The sequence below is a fragment of the Carassius carassius genome, chromosome 6, assembly GCF_963082965.1.
Source record: "Carassius carassius chromosome 6, fCarCar2.1, whole genome shotgun sequence".
NCBI lineage: Eukaryota > Metazoa > Chordata > Actinopteri > Cypriniformes > Cyprinidae > Carassius > Carassius carassius.
Window position 1 is genome coordinate 3,976,091 of NC_081760.1, and position 20,427 is coordinate 3,996,517.

At 40.2% G+C, this 20,427-nt stretch overlaps 1 protein-coding gene across 8 annotated transcripts in view; it reads right to left on the reverse strand.

Moving 5' to 3' along the window:
• LOC132142254 (protocadherin Fat 1-like) overlaps window positions 1–17,997 on the reverse strand; it is an 87,627-nt gene extending 69,630 nt beyond the window's left edge. For 3 of the 8 annotated variants that reach the window (XM_059551986.1, XM_059551984.1, XM_059551982.1), the window contains exons 1-2: window positions 17,787–17,995; window positions 11,458–14,741 (exon numbers count right to left, since the gene is read on the reverse strand). In XM_059551986.1, coding sequence (XP_059407969.1) covers window positions 11,458–14,716 — 3,259 coding nt within the window. In that variant the 5' untranslated portion in view covers window positions 14,717–14,741; window positions 17,787–17,995. Of the gene's footprint in view, window positions 1–11,457; window positions 14,742–16,361; window positions 16,473–17,786 lie in introns of those variants that run through there. The other 5 variants (XR_009434036.1, XR_009434035.1, XM_059551983.1 and 2 more) reach the window with 3 other exon arrangements.
• Window positions 17,998–20,427: the final 2,430 nt, after the last annotated feature.

Here is a 20,427-nt window from a genome sequence, read left to right on the forward strand (position 1 = left end):
CAAACAGAGGATTAAGATATGCCAAACACTGTATATCCCTAGTAGGCTACTCATTTTCCTAAAGAGACAAGTTGCCTTCAAAAATCTGTCAATATCATCTTTTTTTTAAGGATGCGTAATAAGTCACAAGACTTCATTCAGCTCCTCTAAGCACACTTGACGTTAGCAGAAATGCTATGAATATCATCAAAGCAAAGTCTGACTAACTCTGAGCAATTCTCTGACCTTCAGAGAGTGACTCTACATGGTTTCACATATGTAGTGGAGGCGTTGGAAGCAGAAGGATAAGTTAGGGCAGCTTGTATTCTCCTGGCCTGCACTTTAAAAACGTGGTCCGTTTCTCTTTGAACTGGCTTGGTTAATTCTGTTTGCCGGGCTCCTGCATTCCTCAAACATCTTGGGCCTCCTGCTCACATGCTTACATAAACTTTCTCAGCGATTTTCTCTCCACCTCCCGCTTCACTCTATTTTCATTCTTTTTCTTTCCTGAGACTCCAGAGAAATAGTTTAGATTCCAGTGTCAGAATCAAAAGTACTATGAGGGAACCCTCGGCTAAGCTCCCATCACCCCACCTTCCCCCTCCTTTCCCAACTTTAATCATATCATGCTCTTGGTTCCCAGAGTTTTTTAAGGGGCTTTAAAAGGGCTCTACCGCATTACTTTCACTTTAGGGATGCAGGATGTCTAATTTGTACTTTTGAATGATATGTTGTTGTTGTTTATTTTTAACTTCACATTTATAATAATAATAATAATAATAATTCACATATAGGTTGTTTACACATGATGTCATTGCTGTGGCGCGAAATGCAGCTGCAGGCCAGGAGGTGACTTTTCTATATCGCTAGCAGAAACTCAAAATGCCTGTGTTTTGCCTTGTTTATGGATGCTCAAATTGGTCAATCCAAGAAACCACAAGGAGCTTTTATCGTGCCCGAAAATTAGTTGTACATACGGGTGGAAAATGCAAGAAATTGACTAAAAAATGCTGGAAAAAGTGGCATATATCCTGGATCCATCATGGGATTCACTTTTGAAATAGCTTGTTTGCAATTATGGTTAGTTGCTTAGACTATATCCCTTTCTCAATTGCAGGCAGGTATTTCATTTTAATTGAAAAATCGCTCCTCTTCCTAACATAAGGATCACATTCAACATATGTTGTAATTTTCTGTTTATACCTTTCTCTTGTAATAGTGTCAAAACCAGAACAGTATCTCATCCATTCTGCTTTTTACTTCCTGATATCCATCTGAATTTCGCACTTCATCAGAATCAGGTGACTGCAAACAAGCTATTTGGCCATGCCTACATCATCACTTGCCCCAACACAAAAATATAAATAATCCAAACTTTTTATTTTACTTTTATGTCGACATTCATAATTCTTCTTTTTTCTTTGTACAATTATTTTTATATTCATTTTTAATTTCACATAAAAATAATAATAATAATAGAAATAATAAACATGATTTATAACACTTTTTAAAAATCATCATTTATTTATTTACTTACCACATTAGTGTTTGCTGACCACCCCCCAAAAAAATATTGATTTATACATTTTATGCTGCCATTAATAACTTTCTGATACTATTAGCATTTTTATATGCTAATAGTATAGCGTATATTTTTTTTTTATAATTTGTAATATTATTAATTATTTATAATATTTCTTAAAAATTATCAAATATACTTTATTATTTACCTAGCTGACTTTGGATAGCAAGTAGAAGCTATAACCACAAAGAAAACCAAATATTTAAGTTTACAAGGCAAAGGTAAATATTTAGAGTATTGAATAAACTTTATAACTTTAAAAAAGCTATTAATGTATGTATGGGAAAAGATGCATTATAGACTAAAATTCTCTTGGAAACCAACACAAATCTAGTTTAGGAAAAAAGGGACTTCCACTGCCATGGTAATCGGCCTCTAATAGCAGATTGAGGAAGCAATTAAAGAATGAGTGCTTGATGACTTTAACAAACACTCTGGCACACAAAAGCCATCTTATCTGCAGGGCATCCTGGACAAGTGATTACTGGCTTGTAGAGCCTCTTGAGCCTCTTGTTACGCATCATTGCATCTTCACTATATCGTTCCGACTAACAAAGCAACTACCAACCTGACTACCAAAAACAGCTTGGAACATCTGGCTGGAGGGAAAAATCATACTTAGGAGGAACAGAATGATTTGACCGACTTAATATAGTAGACTTACATTATGTCATTGTGTCTCGCTCTACATATCACACTAATCTTATCATCTTAAAAGCAGAGAGTAAGTGGAAATCTTGCAATATTGAGGGAAAAAATTACTATGCTGACAAATTCTAACCTGGCACAAAAAAGGAGCATAAAAAAGAAGAGGAAATTTGAAAAAGAAAAAAGAAAGTTTTTTTCCTCCCGTCATTTTCCTGCTTGCTTTAGCCTATTAATTCCAGTTGAGAGCTTCTTTTGACACATGCCCAAACAGATCCCATTGTCCAGAAGACCTTGTGTTTTTGCAGAGAACTGGCAGTGAGGCCGGCCTGTTTGTTTAAATATCATGTCTGTACTTTATCCATGCTCTTTCCCCCATGAATTGCCTCCAATCTTTGAGCCCTTCCTGATAGCAAGTATCTGTCCTCCATTGTAACAACATTTTTTCAAAGCATGAAATAGCTGCTTAGTGACATAGTCGGCACTGGCATTATCACTAGTCCGCCGCATTACTGTCCTAGTTCATGCCGGAGTGCTCTTTTGGGAAAGCTGATAAGACTATGAAGTGAGAGTATGTTTCATACAGAGTGCTGCGTTCACATTTTGAAAGCCTCACATCTTTTTTCTCTAACTTTTCTATTTATAAACGTGCGCTCCTTGAAGTGTTTCAGTGTGGTGAGGATCAAAGGTGTTTAAAATATTGCAGGGAGGAGTCTGGCGAGGCAGTAAAACACGGGGAATAGAAAAGTCATTTGGTTCAAACCCCAGATGTCTGACTCTTAACTAGGCTCCTAATTACACTTTTACATATCATTATGAACCCAAATTTATACCTAACCGTTATCTAGGGGCAAAGCTGTGAAAAACCAACATTCCAAAACAAACACAGACACTGTGATATCGGGTTACATACATTAAAGTGTTCATAACACACAAACCAGTCTAAATGAAGGCATAGGCCTATGCTCCTTCTTTAATTGTTTCTGAGGGAGTTTACATGGACAGTCTTGTGACTACAAACCTGAAAACATGCAAAGCCTTAAAGATGGGCAAGACTGACTGCAGAAAAGACTACATGACAAATGCCAATTTACATTATACTTATTGCTGTTTTTAACTGCTATTTTTTCATATATATATTAACACCACCACAATGTGGGCTGCATAAAAAATCTGGTAACACTTTAGAATAAGGTTCATTGGTTCACATTAGTAAACTACTTTAGTTAACATGAACTAAGCAGGAACAATTCTTCTAGTGTTTATTAATCTTAGTTAATGTTAATTTCAACATTTACTACCACATTATTAAATAATTTTATTTTTGCTTTTTAACATTAGTTAACACACTGTGATTTAACAAAACTAACGATGAACAACTGTATTTTCATTAACTAACATTTACAAAGATTAATAAATACTGTATCGTTCATTGTTTGTTCATGGTACCTATTTGTAAAGTGTTACCAATAACTAAATTAGGGCTGCACGATGTGTTGTTTAAGCATCGATATCTCGATGTACGAATCCACGATAGTCACATCGCAGGATGTGCAATGTAGGCTGTCGTAGTTGATCCGTTATTCATTAACTGTACGGGCCAGCTGCTCCCCGGCCCTTGACGAATGTGATTTGCGGATTAATTGCACAGCTTAACCATCATAGAGTGAAAGTTTATCATTTGCATGTGTTTTTAAGTCCTGTCAGTTTAACAGGGCAGAGAGAGAGAGAGAGCGCAAGAGAGAGAGAGAGCGCGAGAGAGAGTGCGCGCGAGAGAGAGAGAGAGAGAGAGCGCGGGAGAGAGAGACAGAGCGAGAGAGAGAGACAGAGCGAGAGAAAGAGAGCACGAGAGAGAGAGAGAGAGCGAGCCCCGGCCGCACGCTCACCATCTTCAAACAACACGAACTAAATCAGCAACATCACTGTAATAGGACTATGCAATTATTTGTTATGCCTTTGTATGAATGTTGGTTTGTGTTTGTCAAAATTCAAACAAAACACAAAATTTGTCTAAATGGAGGTATTTCAAAAACAGGTGCAAGATTTTTGTGAAAAACACTGCATTTTTGCTAAACAGTACATGATGCAATCATTTGTTGTGCCTTTGTGACAAGCTTGTTGTGATTATCTGTCGAGCACAGAAGCCCAACAGTGAAATAAAAAGCATTCATCTTCATTTCTCATTTCTAAACTCTGAGAGGGAAAGCTGTGGGTGTGACATACATAGTCCCAAGATGTGCAATGCTAAAATGTCAGTTAACTTTGACGCACAGTCAGATATAGTTTGGGAGCAGATGTATCATACAGTTTGTCTCGCGTCGGTGGTTAGCGTCTCTGGATTCGCACTCTGCTTCCACCAGCGCCATGTTTACATCTGCTGTCACTCGCCTTAGATTCTCGTTAAAAAATCTGTTACATCACAGGGGAACAGTGAACACTGCAACATCGCCCACCGTAATGGGAATTGGCATGTCTGAGAGCTGGACCATGGCATATGGAATTTGAGTATGAAACACTGGGCTTGACGTCAAACCATCAATCCTGTAGCGCACACGTCTAAGACCAAAAACACTCCACTGCTGGTTTGTCTTTGGCATAAACAGCCTTCTTTTGCTCAACTGGCTTTTATTTAGGGAACATTAAAATTACAAGAGTTAACATCAGCACTAGTTCCCAAAAATGGGACCTGATAGTTGGGGAAGGCAGTTGACTTTAACGAGGGAAAGTGTGCTTTTCATTTAGCACCCTACAATCAACTCCTGATCCTGCATTCCAGAATCCGGTTGCTCCAGCAACACGGCTCAAGCAGAGACTACACAGAGTCAGCCAGTCACAGTCATTTGCCCTCTACAAAAAGTGGAAATGAAGTAGTCACACTCCTGAGAGACAGAAAAAGACAAATGAGATTGCGAGACTGGTAAGAGAGTTGTCGCATAATAGGCTTAATATTTTGACACTTGGTGGAAAATGTGATGGTACCAGGTATGGCAAAAGAACCATGAAAGGAGAGAAAACTAATTCCTGACCCCTTTCATTTAGATGACACCTTCCCTTTCTTTCTGCCTGGGCCAACTGAAAGGTAGCCAAACATGAGAAGACAAAGCCGTCAGTACATTCCTCTGTTATCTGGCATCAAAGCAAATCAGCCAACCTTTCTCCCCATTGGAAGGGCATATAGGGGATACGGCACAATAAGCAGCACATGCACACTCTCATACTAGTGCTTTGTACATCATACTAATTCATGTCTTCAATAAGTACCATTTCACTAGTCAGAGGAACAAAAGTCAATATCTGTTGCAAAGCAAAGATAAAGCATTTTTGATAAAGGATGGGAACTAGTTTTGAACATACTAGAACTAAACTACTCTGATAGTGTTTTCCTTTTTAGTATTCATTAAAGCCACAAAACCTCTACAGAATCTAAAAAGCACAAAAAATGACCAGTAAGGTACGAGTCATAAACCACTGAGTTATGATCCAGTTATTTTTAGGGAAATCAAAAACAGGCAGATCAGTGTAGTCAGATTACAAATCAATGAATCTTACTGGTTCTTTTTAGGGAAATCAAAAACATACGGCTCAACCACTGCTGTCTTGACAATTACACTTATGTGCCAGTTCATAGAAGTACAATTCCGTTCTCCGAATATCTTCCCCAAAAATGCTAAAAGAATTGTTAATGAACAGAGGACTTAATTTGTGTCAGCATGTATCAAGTGGACTGAGTTTTCAAAAACACTGCATTGGTTTCCACTACAAAAATGCATTTTTAAAAGTTCTAAAAATATAGTTGGGTTGTAATTCTTCAAAGAGAATTCAAAAAAGGCTTGCCAGAGCATATGGACTTAAGAGAGAAAGATGTTAACAGTTATGTTAATAAAACGAAGGACCGAGAACATAAATTAAAATGCATTTAGAGACCGTGTTTGAAGATTTTGGCCTTGCCTAGTGAATAATCAATCTTTGAAACTTCTTAACCAGAAGTTTTAAATGTTTCTTATTAAAAGAATAGTTATATCACAAGTCAGTCTACATTTTCTTATCATCAGTCACATGGGGAACAGCAATGTGGAAGAAATCATGGCTTTCTATGCTGCCTCATGCACAGACAGATATTTTTGTGCAGTGAATCAAGGATTAGACATGGTTGCATGCTCGGCATTATGGGGCACTCTCTGACCTAATGGTGTCTGGCTCAAGCAGGTATGTCTGTATGCTGATTTCTGAGTAGGTAGGTGCATCCGAATTTGCATGCTTATGCACTATTCCATGCCATTTTAGTCTTTTTGCAATGAAAATTCCAACAGGAAATGCACTTCAAATATCTGGATGATTTTTTTAAGCAAAAAAAAAACTAAAAACAAGTGTAGTGTATGTCACTTGTTACATCAGTAAGTGATCATGGCCTCAACCTGTGGTGAGTTTTTTCATCAAAACTACAACTTTTTTTCGCATTGTTGAGAAATTGTAATCTCAGTGGCTTTAACAAAAATGTATCCAAATGTTTGAAGGCTATTTAGATTTTACCTTCGGATATTAAATACCAACACAAACTAAATGTACTTCAGAGTCATTTTCATAAATTTAATGAGATGAAATGTGTGGCTACTCAGCATCTCAATGTAGGTGACACCTGCAAACTTTCACAGGAGGTGGAGATTGCTATATCAAATCTTGCGTGGTCACCTGGGCAAAAAATCTGAGCTGACTTCATTATAGAGCAAATTAATAAAATGAAGCAGAAATTTACTATTCTCAGAACCCAAATGAGAAAACTGTCTGGCAGACGTGGTTCTTTAAAATGAGCTCTAGTAGGAGCAGGTGTTAGGATTAAAATGAAAGGTTAAACCTAATTAAGCATTCAATGTCAAAATTTGAGCTCCTTTGCATCACCTTTAATGTTTTGCTTCTTAAAAGAAGTTTTTAACTTATCCCATTAAAGATAGTAAAGCAAGACTTCCCAATTTAAGATAAAACCTAACTAGATTTTTACTTTTTTCTGGGTGGTTGCTAGGAAGTTTGGTAGGTTGCCTACTAACCAGGTCTCGCTGATTTTCTCAGATATATATGTGTCTCTGTGTGTGGTGTTGTTGTTGTTTTTCACTCACAGTGTCCCTAGAGAAAACTCAGCATCAGCAACCATCTATTTCTAAGACTTAATATAAGAATAAATATCAAAGTCTAAGGTCCTTGACCTGTGACTTTGCTCTCCAGCTTTACTCCTTCCCATTTACCATGGGCGGATTCTTAAATAAAGGCACTAGACTCTTTGCACAGCTCTGGTGACATCAATCAATTTAGTGGCATACCTCATTAACGTGTGTGTGTTTGTGTGTTCGTGTGTTCGTGTGTGTGTGTGTGTGTGTCATCTTGACAAACACACACACACACACACATGGCAGAATTTCCCTGGCTTAAGCACTAAGGTCTCACCAGGGTCCATTTTAGCCCTCTGCTCTTGACATATTTGTGGAAATCGCATAAATAAACACGGCAGGAGGTACTAGAAACAGATTTCTAGTTTTGCAATATAAAGAGACACAATCTCAAGTAACCATTCTGTGTTCAAGCATTAATCGGGTCAAGTTCCATTGTGTCAGTAATAGTTTAACTCATACTATGTTTCTCAGAACTGAGGTTTTTGAGGGAAGCTTTTGCTCTGCTCAGGCAAACAAAAATACATCTATGGGAAGACGGGATATAAATGACGGAATCCTAACATTCCTACGAGGCAGAACTACTGAAGTCAAACATGTAGGGCTGAGGAGAACAAAATGGGGGGGGGGGGGTAGAAATGAACGATGGAAAACATTTAATTTGCACATTCCTCGGCCCCCTGTGGGGTCTGCAGAAGTAGAGAATAAAATGGGTAAACAACACATACGCATGGAAAATATAGTCCAAAGCACCAAATCTGGCCCAGATGTGTCTCAGTCTTTCTTTTGGTGTTCATTCTCATAAAAAATGACTAAAGGTACATCCATAGCCTTCAGCAACGGTGACCCCTCGTTCTTAAAATACCCATTTAGTGCAGAACAACAAATGGCTCTTTATTACTATTCTCTAACCTGAGTTAAAGATTGATTCCTTGCTTAAAACGTGATATTCATCCCACATGTAGTGACCTCAAACCCGAACACCTCCTACCCATCACTCTTTTAATCTTTCCATTCCCAAGAGAGCTGCTGTTACCTCAGGCATATTTGCACTACTACCAGTCCTGGCTATGATCCTTAACAATAGGACCCAGAAAAAGACAATGGTATGGTTGCCAGAACAGACAGATCAATTTGGGGGTCAAAGATCAGGGGAAAAGGTCAGAGACTCCCGGTGACCTGCATCTCTAGTTAGAGGTGGTGCAGAGTGGACTCAATTGACAACATTCGGAACCACAAAACATCATGGTAACTATTGCATTAAAACTTTGATATGGAGATTATACTGCACCAAGAAAAGGATAGAGGCCTGTAATATCAATTAATGTAAAACTGAAAGTTCTGTTAACTTGATCAAAACTTTCTCACAATGGCCCTAGGTCAGCAGACCATCCTTACTGTTGAGCCCTGCAAAGTACTTTTTAACTTTAGAGGTATTATATCTGCAGTGGTGACAAACTCATTCAGGTTTCATTCATTTAACTATTTTCTGTTTCCGAATCAACTTGGAAAAAACCTTTAAGTAAGCTTCCATCCATTGGAACTGCAGCAAAGCTCAATCTCCATAAGACTGGGCAGGAACAATGGCCAACAGATGGTCTTGTTGGGGGGGATATCCCCATGCCAGCACATCCTGTCATGCTAAATTTACCACCCAAGAAAGCAAGATTTCTTAAAAGGGATTCAAAGGAGATACTGCTAGTTTACTTTCTTAAGCCCCTTTCACATTGCACATTGGTCCTGGAAAATTGCCGGAACACTACCATATAGCCTTCTGCGTGAACACAAACACGTCCTGGGATTGATTCCGGGATCGATCCCGGGTTGGGGATCTAATAACATAACCAGATTCAGTCCCGAAACGAGCGCTGTGTGAACAAAAGCTGTGGCCTAATGGTTAGAGAGTTGGACTTGTAACCTGAAGGTCGCAGGTTCAAGTCTTGGTCTTGGCAGGAGTTGTAGGTGGGAGTGAATGAACAGCACTCTCTTCCACCCTCAATACCCATGGCTGAAGTGCCCTTGAGCAAGGCACTGAACCCCCAGTTGCTCCCTGGGTGCTGGGTTAAATGAAGAGCACCAATTCTGAGTATGGGCTACCATAGTTGGCAAATGTCATGACTTTATTTAAAAGGTGTGTTGTAGTGATGACACATGTTATCGTTTATCACAGCTTAACCATCATATAGTGAAAGTTTATCATTTGCATGTGTTTTTAAGTCCTGTCAGTTTAACAGGGCAGAGAGAGAGCGCGCGAGAGAGAGCGTGCGCGAGAGAGAGAGAGAGAGAGAGAGAGAGAGCGCGAGAGAGAAAGAGCGAGAGAGCGAGAGAGAGAGAGAGAGAGCGCGAGAGAGAGAGCACGCGAGAGAGAAAGAGCGAGAGAGAGTGCGCGCGAGAGAGAGAGAGCGTGAGAGAGAGAGACAGAGGGTGAGAGAGGGAGGGAGGGAGAGAGAGAGAGAGAGAGAGCGAGCGAGCCCCGGCCGCACGCTCACCGTCTTCAAACAACACGAGCAATGTCTTTCTCTCTCTTGCTCGCGCATGTTAATCAATTGACACGATGGTGTCGACGTTTTAATCATGTAAAATGAGAATGTAAGTGTGCTCACCCCATTTTTGTTTGTATGAAAAAATTTGATTAGATTTCATATTGCAATATATATCACAGAAAAATAAAATATCGCAATGTCATTTTTTCCCAATATCGTGCAGCCCTACTCCTTACTATCCGCGCTAAATCTGAGATTGTTCGCCAGTTTAAGTGAAAGTTAACGTGCCTAACATTTTCGACTCGTATATTACACGTCACATCCTGATGTCACGTGTCATTATGGGACCTTTACGGGTTGTTTGTGAACGCACGCACATAATCCGGGAAATCATTGGCAATGTGAATGAAGTGTGAAAGGGGCTTTAGGTAGACGTGCATGTCTTCCTTAAAACAAATATCATAACAATTACACTCAAAAAAATATTTTAGTGCGTGTATGACAGCTATTGACAACCTAAGCACAAGCTCTACTCAGTACATTTAACTTAATTTAAGTCCAAATAAATCAGTTTAAATGCGTGGAAATTTGCATCATAATTTTATTAAGTTAGACCAACAAGATTTTTTTTTGAGTGTACTAATACAATTCCACCTTGAATAATCTAGTGAAAGTCCAGACTTTGGCTGCATGCATGCACAAAAACATATTTTAGGCATGACGTTTCACTGGTCTGTTTGTACATTTATCATCTAGCTCGGCATAAAAAATAAATAAATAAAAAAACACACACACTTAATATTCACAGTCTTGGGATCTTTGGGTGTATAAGGCTTTCATTTTTTACCGGGTGGCCAATAGTTTCTCTGTGTCAAAGACCGTTGGAATTCCAGACTGCTTATTTTAAGCTTTTGGCACAGGTGCTTTGAGTGGTCAGGGCAGCTGAGAGAGGTATTAATACATTCTTTGTATAAAGATAATGAGTCCAGATGTTGACTTTTGAAATGTGTTTGCTTCAAAAAGCACCATTCTCTAACTCTCAACGGCTCACATTAATACAGGTTAGTACCATAAGTACCCTATGGCCTACATAACAAAATAATCTATAAATGAGAAATGACCAGTGCTTGATTTGATTATTTTAAAAGAAAATAGACAGAGAGAAAGAATGAAGTAGAAAAATATGTGTGCACGGAAGTAGGGAGTGGGGAGGGCGAGCAATACTCTTAATACCACGGCAACTAGTGTGGAATGTCTAGAGCAGGTCCAAGAGACAGCTGCTCCATCTGTTCCTGCCATCAATTCTCTCTCCTCCGGCTGAAAAATGAAAAGAATCAGGATGCTCTTCATCAGCTCTCTCAAAGACATCCAACTGCTTCCACCAACCTGTGCAAGTATCCAACTGATGCCACACAAAAAATGAATCCCTGCTTCTGTACAAAAAAACCACCTCTACTACAGCAAGCCCTTTCACGTTGGCATCGTTCATATCACCGCCCACTTTCATGCGTATGAGATTTGTTTCTTGAATAATTCATGACCCGAACAAATATCCCCCACAACTCTGTCCCAGTCATGAATGGATAAAAGAGAAAGGAAGATAACTTACCAGTTTCTTCATCGATAGTAAAGATCCCCAGACCCGACCCATCCCGAATGGAGTAACGGATTTCTCCGTCTCTTCCTTTATCCTCATCCTGAGCTTTGATTTTCATCACTGATGTTCCAATGGGCACATCCTCTTTTATAAATCCCTTATCCACAAATGATGGGAACAATGGCCTGTACAGATTCTCGTTCACGTCCACAACCTCCACCTCAATGTGACAACTCGAGGACAAAGATATCGGCTTCCCTTTGTCCTTTGCCCTTGCTGTGAGACTGTACACTTGCTTTTTCTCATAATCCAGATTCTGCACGATTCGTACGGCACCACTCAATTTGTCTACTTCAAATTTCCCGTCCCCATTGTCAATGAGGCTGTATCGTACCTGGCTAGATGGCCCAACATCAGGGTCGTGAGCTTCAAGCCACATTATAACAGTACCAATGGGTAGATCCTCACGTACTCTCACCTGATAGTTTGGAGGAATAAATTTTGGGGGGTTGTCATTTACATCCTCCAGTGTGATTTTAAGCAACACAGTAGAGACAAGTTGAGGTTCAGCAGTGGCCTGATCATGAGCTGCTATCTTGAGCACAAAACTGGCTTGCAATTCATGGTCTAGAGGCTTCTTCACCATAACGATCCCGGTTTTTGGATCAATAGAAAATTGATCCATGTCTGCCAATATGGAGTATGTGACCACACCATTATCACCAAGATCTTTATCTTTTGCTTCAACTTGAATGATCTCAGTGCCCACCGCAGTGCCCTCGCTGATGTCCACAGAGTATGTGTCCTGTAAAAACTGTGGACTGTTGTCATTAGCATCCAGGATCTTTACATCCAGCAGACGTGAAGATGACTTCTGGGGTATTCCAAGGTCATACACTGTAATGTTCAATGTGTAGTGATCGGTTGTTTCTCTGTCAAGAGGTGCATACACTTTGAGCCACCCGCTGTCCATGTCAAGTACGAAACGACTCTCAGCATCACCCCCAGAGATAACGTAAACAAGTTTTCCATTAAAACCGCTGTCAGAATCCGTGGCACTAAGATGGACAATCCTGGCCCCAACAGGCAAATCTTCCTTGACCTCAATCGCACTGGGAAATGTTTCTGCAAACTGGGGTGCAATGCGATTCACAGAGTGAAAGTCTTGGAAGTGGTCTTCAGGTTCACTTTGGCTGTGGATCTTGCTTCCTTGCAGCAGCTTTTCTGCCAGCATGCTGGCAACTCCAGTATCAACACATTTCACTTGGACTGGTTTACGTGCTGTAATGACCGTAATGTTCAAAAACATGGGCTGAGTTTCTTGTTCTCCATCACTGGCTATGATCTGCAAGCTGTGATAAGACACTTTTGCTGCCTCACCCTCACTCAATAGCTGCTTTAAAGACAGAACGCCTGAGTTTGGATTAATTTCAAAAAGTTTCAAGTCATTCCCAGCTTTCATTCTGTACCTCACCAACTGCAACTCATCAGCATCAATAGCAGACACCGTTGTGATCTGTTCACCAAGGCCATGGTCTCTTGGCACAATTATGTCGCAATCCACATTCTCAAAAAGTGGCTTGTTGTCATTCAAGTTGTTAAGTGTGACTGTAACCTGAGTTTCCAGCTCACGTCGAAAAGGGGAACCCCAGTCTGACGCCCGCACTTTCAAGGTATAAATCCTTGGCATCAGTTCATAATCCAAAATCTCGGAACTACTGATGACACCAGAGAAGTAGTCAATGACAAACGGTTGGGGATTCACATTGGCAATGCTGTAAGTGACATATCCATTTTCCCCACTGTCTAAATCAGTGGCTTTTACTGTTAGTACACTAGTACCTATGGGCATATTTTCATCAATGCTAGCTTTGTAAGATGTCTGTTTGAATTCTGGTGCGTTGTTGTTCACGTCGATCACATTGATGATTACTTTTGCAGCTGCTTTTTTGTCGCTGGTCACAACTTCTAATTCATACATGTTCACAGAGTCTGCATGAAGGGGCCCAGCTGTTGTGATCAAGCCTGTATCCGCATTAATGGTAAAATGATTTTTATCCAATTTGTGTCTGAATGCATACTTAAGCTGAGGATACTTTGGCACAGCTGTTACCATTACAACAGGTGTGTGCAGTGGTGCAAATTCACTTACATTGACTCTGTAAATAGCTTGATTGAACTTAGGAGGCCCTACTTTAAAGTGGGGGGACGTGACATGGATGACCTTTGCAGATGAAAACTGGGGTGGACTTCCTTTGTCTTTGGCTTGGAGTGTAAGGTTGTATCCAAAGGGCTGACTATCCCAATCAACCTGCTTAACTGCTTTGATTTTATATTCCTTACTGCCTGGACTTGTCCGCATGGCTTTAAACTGCTGAAGAGGGTCGCCTGCAACCACGCTGAGAGATGCTATCTCACCGTTAGCACCTTGGTCATTGTCTTCGACAGTCACAACAGCATAATTAGGGTCCTTGTCTGTGTCTGAGGGCGCTAGGGTTACAGCAGTGATGATCGGTGCATGCTCGTTGGCCTGCTCTACTCGTACCGTTAACTTAGCCATGCTGCTAAATCCACTGCTACCATACAGTTTCATGCCCCGATCCACTGCTAAAATCTCTAATTCATACTGCTTTGTCTCAGAGTAGTCCAGCTTTCCAGTTAGAGTGACTACACCACTTGTGGGGTGGACCGAAAACATTTCCGTCCATTCCCTGAAGCTGTAGTAGTACTCTCCGTTCGTGCCGATATCTGCATCCGTCGCCATCACTTTGGCTATGCTTGTGCGAATAGCTGTGTTTTCCGGTATAGATATGCTATAAGCGGTTGGAGAGAACAGTGGTCGAAGATCATTTGTGTCCAGTACCTGAATCCTGACTTGTGTTCGAGCCTCAGCATTTGAATTCCTTTCCATGGCTTTGACTGTGAGAATATAGTGGTCTCTAACCTCCCGGTTAAGAATAGCACTGCTACCTCCTTTGGTCCTTATTCGCAAAAAACTAAAGTCTCCCAATTGATAGTCCTCAGCTTTGAACAGGTTCTCATTGTCTCCCAACACGATTTTGTACCGTATTTCCCAGGTAGGGTCTGTGATGTAAATTCCCATTTTGACAGGACTTTCCACATAGGTCTTAGCAGCTGAGTTCTCATAAATGGTTGCATTGTAAACAGACTGGGTAAACAGAGGGATGTGCGCAGTGTCGAGGCATTGGATCCCAGTGCAGCCGCACAGGAGCAGCAGAACCACCAGCAGTGAAGTCACGTGGTTCTGCATGTTTGCAGCGCACTCCTCACTGAAACTGTGGAGTTTAAAGAGAAAAAAGTTTAGAGATAATGCAGCTCCAATTTTAATAGATTTAGTACATTTGGGACGTATTTGCATGGTTTGAGTATTCTATCTGAAAATTAATATCTATCACTTCTTATATTATCATTACGATCTGGGTTGCAGCAGAAAATAAACTGACAGGCAACTTTTAAATATCTGTTTATGGTATATCATCACTCAAAACAAATACGATAAGTGCATCAGCATCCACAGACACAGCCACTGACTATTTGTCTATATTTCCAACTTCACCGCAGACACCAAGACAGCAGATAGGCCAAATGATGAATCGTCATGAACACTGTGTGGATGGAAGTGCCTTTTGTGTATACATATAGTCACATTCCACTGCTTCTTGAATAAATTATACATTATTCTCACTGCTTCCTGCCATAATCTTCTTTAGCTAAAAAAAATTCAACGTGTACAGAGATGTATTCAATATTATGTTCATAAATAAGAAAACATTAACAATTGTATTAATCAATATGACAAATTGATCAAATACGAAAACTTTATTTTACTTTGATTTACCAGAACTCACTAATACACTACAAAGAAGAGCTTATTACATATGTATTCATTTATGCTTTGTATTAGCTTATGCTATTCATTTATGATTTGCTTTGTATTGTATTATATTTGTATTATTGTATTAATGTAAGAAAGGCATTACATGATGGTTAGTAGTATACTTAATTGTTTTGTTTATTTTCTGATATGCTGCACATCAGGAAAGTGTAATTTGCATGGCTAACCAAAATCTCTAGAAAACTTTCAGAATTCGTTTCATCTGTTCGCATTTATCATTCGCTAAAAGTATGGAGCAATGTAGACATTCTTAACATTAATACAGCATTTAACATTTAATAAGTGGTTTTGTGTGTGAAGCAGTTTACAGCAGAGAACTCCGCGAGCGCGTGCTCGAGATTTCCAAATGTCCTTACTACTATTCGTGCCCTCCAGCGTATAAAAAGGCAAAAGACTCACAACCGTAAGTATGTCGTTAGTTCAGAAATTAAATAAATATGACTGAACTTTCTCAGCGATACCAAAGAACCTTACAACCTTTTGGTTTTTAGCACACTAAAAAACATAGCCTCCTATTTGAATGCTTTCACAGGAACCTCGCTGTTAACTCTCCTAAATATACGGCAATTTAGCCTTTGGAATGGAAACAAAATGACAAAGTAACAAAAGACGGGCTTCTGCTCCGTTGTTAAAGTGTATCCCCATCCCCCAGTCCGTCAGTTCCTATTCATTTCACGTCGCCACACTGATGCCTTCATGCGCTGGCCAGATGTAGCCTATCAACTGTTCCGATTCGAAAACAATTAGCTGACCACTCTGGACCGCTTACCTTAAATAATTAAACTACAACTGAACACATGAAGTATTCCAACAGTTTTGCCCACCCACGGTTAACTTCATAGCTGCCCTATTTCCACTACGGAGAGCAGTGGAGGACTCCCAACGGGAACTTTACACCGCGAGCTGACTGAAACTTTTACGCATTTCTGAAAATAGCACAAAACTAGAACACGTCCAATAAGTCCTCGCGCAATATTAAGACTTCCTTAATCGTACATACCTATTTCAGTACTAACGTCCTTTGCTTGGTGGCTTTTCATGAAGTTTGTAATTTCCGAATCTCTGCATGGTACCGACACTCTCAGCCGCTCTCTCTGCTCACTGACTGAACTCTCTCCGATCTGCACACACAAAGCGCTCTTGATATCTCTCCGCGCTCCTTGCACAGCGCACGGATCTACTTCCTCTTGGCATGAAGATGAAACGGCTGTCGCTCTCCCCTCACAGGGGGACATGAGAAAATCTTTGATGTTTTATTTTATGTGCCAAACCTCTCTCTAATGAAGAAATATGCTGCATCATGCGTTTTTCGAACTAAGCAGAAAAATTATCTCCATGGCTGCATTTGAGATACTTCACATGATAAAAGACGATGCGCAAGGTATATGGTACATTAAGCTACATATTTCTAAGGATATCAAAGTAGGCTGACACCTGCACTTTGGTACCAAGTTCAAAGATTTATCAATACCAGTTTTTCTACAGCATTATTGCGTTTTATGACACATATGCGGCTGTGCTCTGTGAAAATCGTTCGCAACTGACCGGATATAAGCTACAACATTTATTCAAATACTATATTGGTGATTATAAGTGTGAACAAAGTTGTTTATGTTAATATAAATATAAGAGCTGAATATATGTATAAAGAATAACATTTATAGATTAGGTCGTGTATACACTATAGTGTAAACGCAAGCGAATAATATAACATATATAATATAACAATATAGCCTAATGAAAAGAGAAAGCCAACCCTTCTTGTCATTTTTTTCTTCTTATATTATTATTGTTTTTCTGCCTTTAATTGTTTGAGAACTTAAGGTAATGTTTGCTTAATTAAGAAGTAATTGCTAATCTTTGCTGTGGTGTTGTGAATCCTAATATCCCGGGCTGGTGCCTGGTATAGTGAAATATAAAATGCAATAGTTATATTTTGAGGTATATTTAAAGAAACACACAAACACTTGAACAATTCAAAGCAACGTTTCATACCATATGGAAACCGCGGAAAAAGTATCGTCAGACGGAAAACCTTTTCAACCCGTCGCTCTAGCACGGCACATGCAGACTGTTGCACGCGAATGATGGCGCTGTCTCACTGCTGACTGTACCAGAGAGCGCGAGCGATCCGCGAGGCTGTGCGCTCTTATAGCCCACCTCAGTCTGTGCAACTCACTTTACTAATGCTTACATCCATTTGCGTGTGCACATTGCCTATGCATGAGCATGCAATGTTATGCATAATGACAATGTTAATAATTATGGTATTTATTACTGGTTAAGTACCACAAGTAAAGGATTGGTTGTTGTAGTAACAGTAGTAGATACTGTAATTCTGTTTTGCCCTTTTTTCTGTAATGCATTTTGTAGTAAAAGTAGCCGCATTCGGCAAAGTTGAAAAGCTATTGTGAAGGAGGCTCACCACAGATAAAGCGGGGAAAAGCCGCCGCTCCAAAGTTGCGTCTAAATGATCTCCGGTATGTGTTGGCAAAAAGAGTATGTAGGCATATCTTCGAACGGAGATTCAGGCAAAACTCGTAATAAATCCGGCTCGTGGTGTAGTAGCCCCTACATTTCCCCTACACATCCAAAATCCTCGTGAACAGGATACCACGCGTGCAGAGACTATCCACAATACTCACTCAGAGCTCGTGCGCTCAGGCAGTGGAGGGGCGCGCGGATCCTCCGGGATGCCTGGCAGACTTTCCGCCGCTGTGACGTCACCGCTCTCCCGGGCGTGTCGATCATTTGAGTCAGTGATCTCACCTCTACCGTACGCTTTGACGTTTCGCACTGCTTTTTGAGTTATAATGGAACTTTGTAACTTTAGACTTCAGCTGTCTGTGGTGATCCATTACATCAGAATCAATAAAATAGAGCATCCTGCCCCTCAAATAGACTTTTTATTCAGTTTAATAGTTTAATTCTGAAAAAAAACCTAATCTGAGAGATTGAAACTTCTTGATTTTATAAAGGGACTATATTGACCTGGTTAAATCTTTATTATAGCCGGACTGTGGCGTGTTGCTTAAATAAGAGCACCTGATGTTCATTAAGTTTAGACTCATAAAACCTTTGCCCTGGGGACTCTGTCAATGAGATGCATCAGGTCCCTTGTGTGTGTGTGTGCCCCCAACTCCACCTCTTACCATTTATCGAGATGCAACATTGTTCAGTCACCCCCACCGTTTCTTTACACACTCATGCAAACACACTGCATCACTCTGATCCCTCAATAAAGATTTAATTGGATTCCGGTCAGGTGACGTGAGGGAGCCGGCCAATGCTTTTGATCCTGCCAGTGCCGAGACATTCTATTGCTGATCTGGAGTTTGTGGAGTGGCAGCCCTAAGAGAGAACAGCCGGCATGGATGAGGTGCATCCAAGTGTGTGTGTGTGTGTAGGAATGAGAACTTCACAACTGGTTGTTTCTGCACAGACAGGGAGTCATTTTTTTACCTTGACATCTCAGAATAGTGGGCATGGAGGGTTTATATATTTCTGTGCATTTTTACATTCAGATTTTATTACATATAAAGGCTAGTTGGTTTCTGTAGTGCAATTCTTATCCATAACAATTAACTGTCAACAATGATAAAAGGGATAGTCCAGCCAAAAGTATGAGTACCAGTATGACTTTCTTGCTTCTGTTGAACACAAAAGAAGATACAGTACAGAATGTTGGTAATGCAAATGTTTTGCTTCCGATTGACTTCTACTACGTAGACTAATGCTGCGTTTCCACCAGAATTACCCGAAACAATTGTACCAGGAACTTTTTCCCCCAGGAACTACATTTTCCCCCCAGACCTGTTGCTTTCTGCATTTCCACTGTGGTCAAAAGTACCGTGAAGATTAGGCAAATAGTTTAGTCTCGCGTAGCCAGACCTTCAGGCTGAAGGTCTGGAATTCATGGCAGCTTTCATCGGCCAAGGCCAGCCAATGAGGTCGTTTGACCGACATGTTTAACAACCAATCACAGTTTGTTTTTTTCAGTTGTAAACATGACGGCTTTCTACTTTCTTGAGGGGGTTTGGCGCCACGGTATCTTTGTTTCCAGGTGGAACGTTAAAGAACATGACACACACGTCTTGCGGAAATCCTGTAGAATTCAACCAATCCGATAACAACTTCGACATTCCTGAAGCGTTTCCACTTTTGTGTCCCATATGCATCAGACATTAGCTTGTTAGCCAACGGTCCGTGGGCGTAACGTCTCAGGCTGAGACTACAAATAGTCTGGTGACGTCTGAGCGCATGTCTGAATAGCAAGTACACAAATTTCGGACTTGCATCTTCGATAGTTCGGACTTTGCGAGTTCATCTCGGGAGTGTGATCTCCCGCAGACTGGAGGACGCAAGTCCAGTAATTCTGCAAACAGCAGCGTGCTTGATAACATCAGTCAGCTTGCCTTGGCTACTGCTATTGTCCTCACTGTATATTTACAATAAGATGAAATAGGATATCAAATACCACTGCCTCCTTTCGTTTTCACTTAAACATAATAATAGCCGCATAAATGTACTTAGTTCAGGGAAATGTTTATACAGCCTACATTACAATAAAAAAAATATATTATATCAATTCTTTGACTAAATCTAACAAAATTACCCAAAACGAATTATATTTTATGTTTAACCACTAAAGAGACGTCAGAGCCAGTGGCAAATGTCAGAACATGAGGACTGAGCTCCTGCTGATCGCACATTTTTAAACAGGCCCTGTCTTTATAAATAAACCGCAGATTTGAGTTTTAAACAACTACTTCTCACCTGAAATGGTTTTAAAACTACATTTCATGACACAATAACAGTAATATTTTGAAAATTAGCAGAATACATGTTGGTTGAAATCACAATGCTGCATGAACTCAACCAATCAGCATGTTTAGTGCCAAGTCCCACCCCCAAAAGTTCCGGACCTTTGAAAAAGTACTCCCTCACCAGTAGGGACTTTCCGAGGGGCAATATTTTACCTGGAACTTTATTTAGAGCCTGGTCCTGCTGTGGAAACACACCGAGTACCAGCCCAAAGTCACTTTTCCTGAGTAAAGTTTACAATA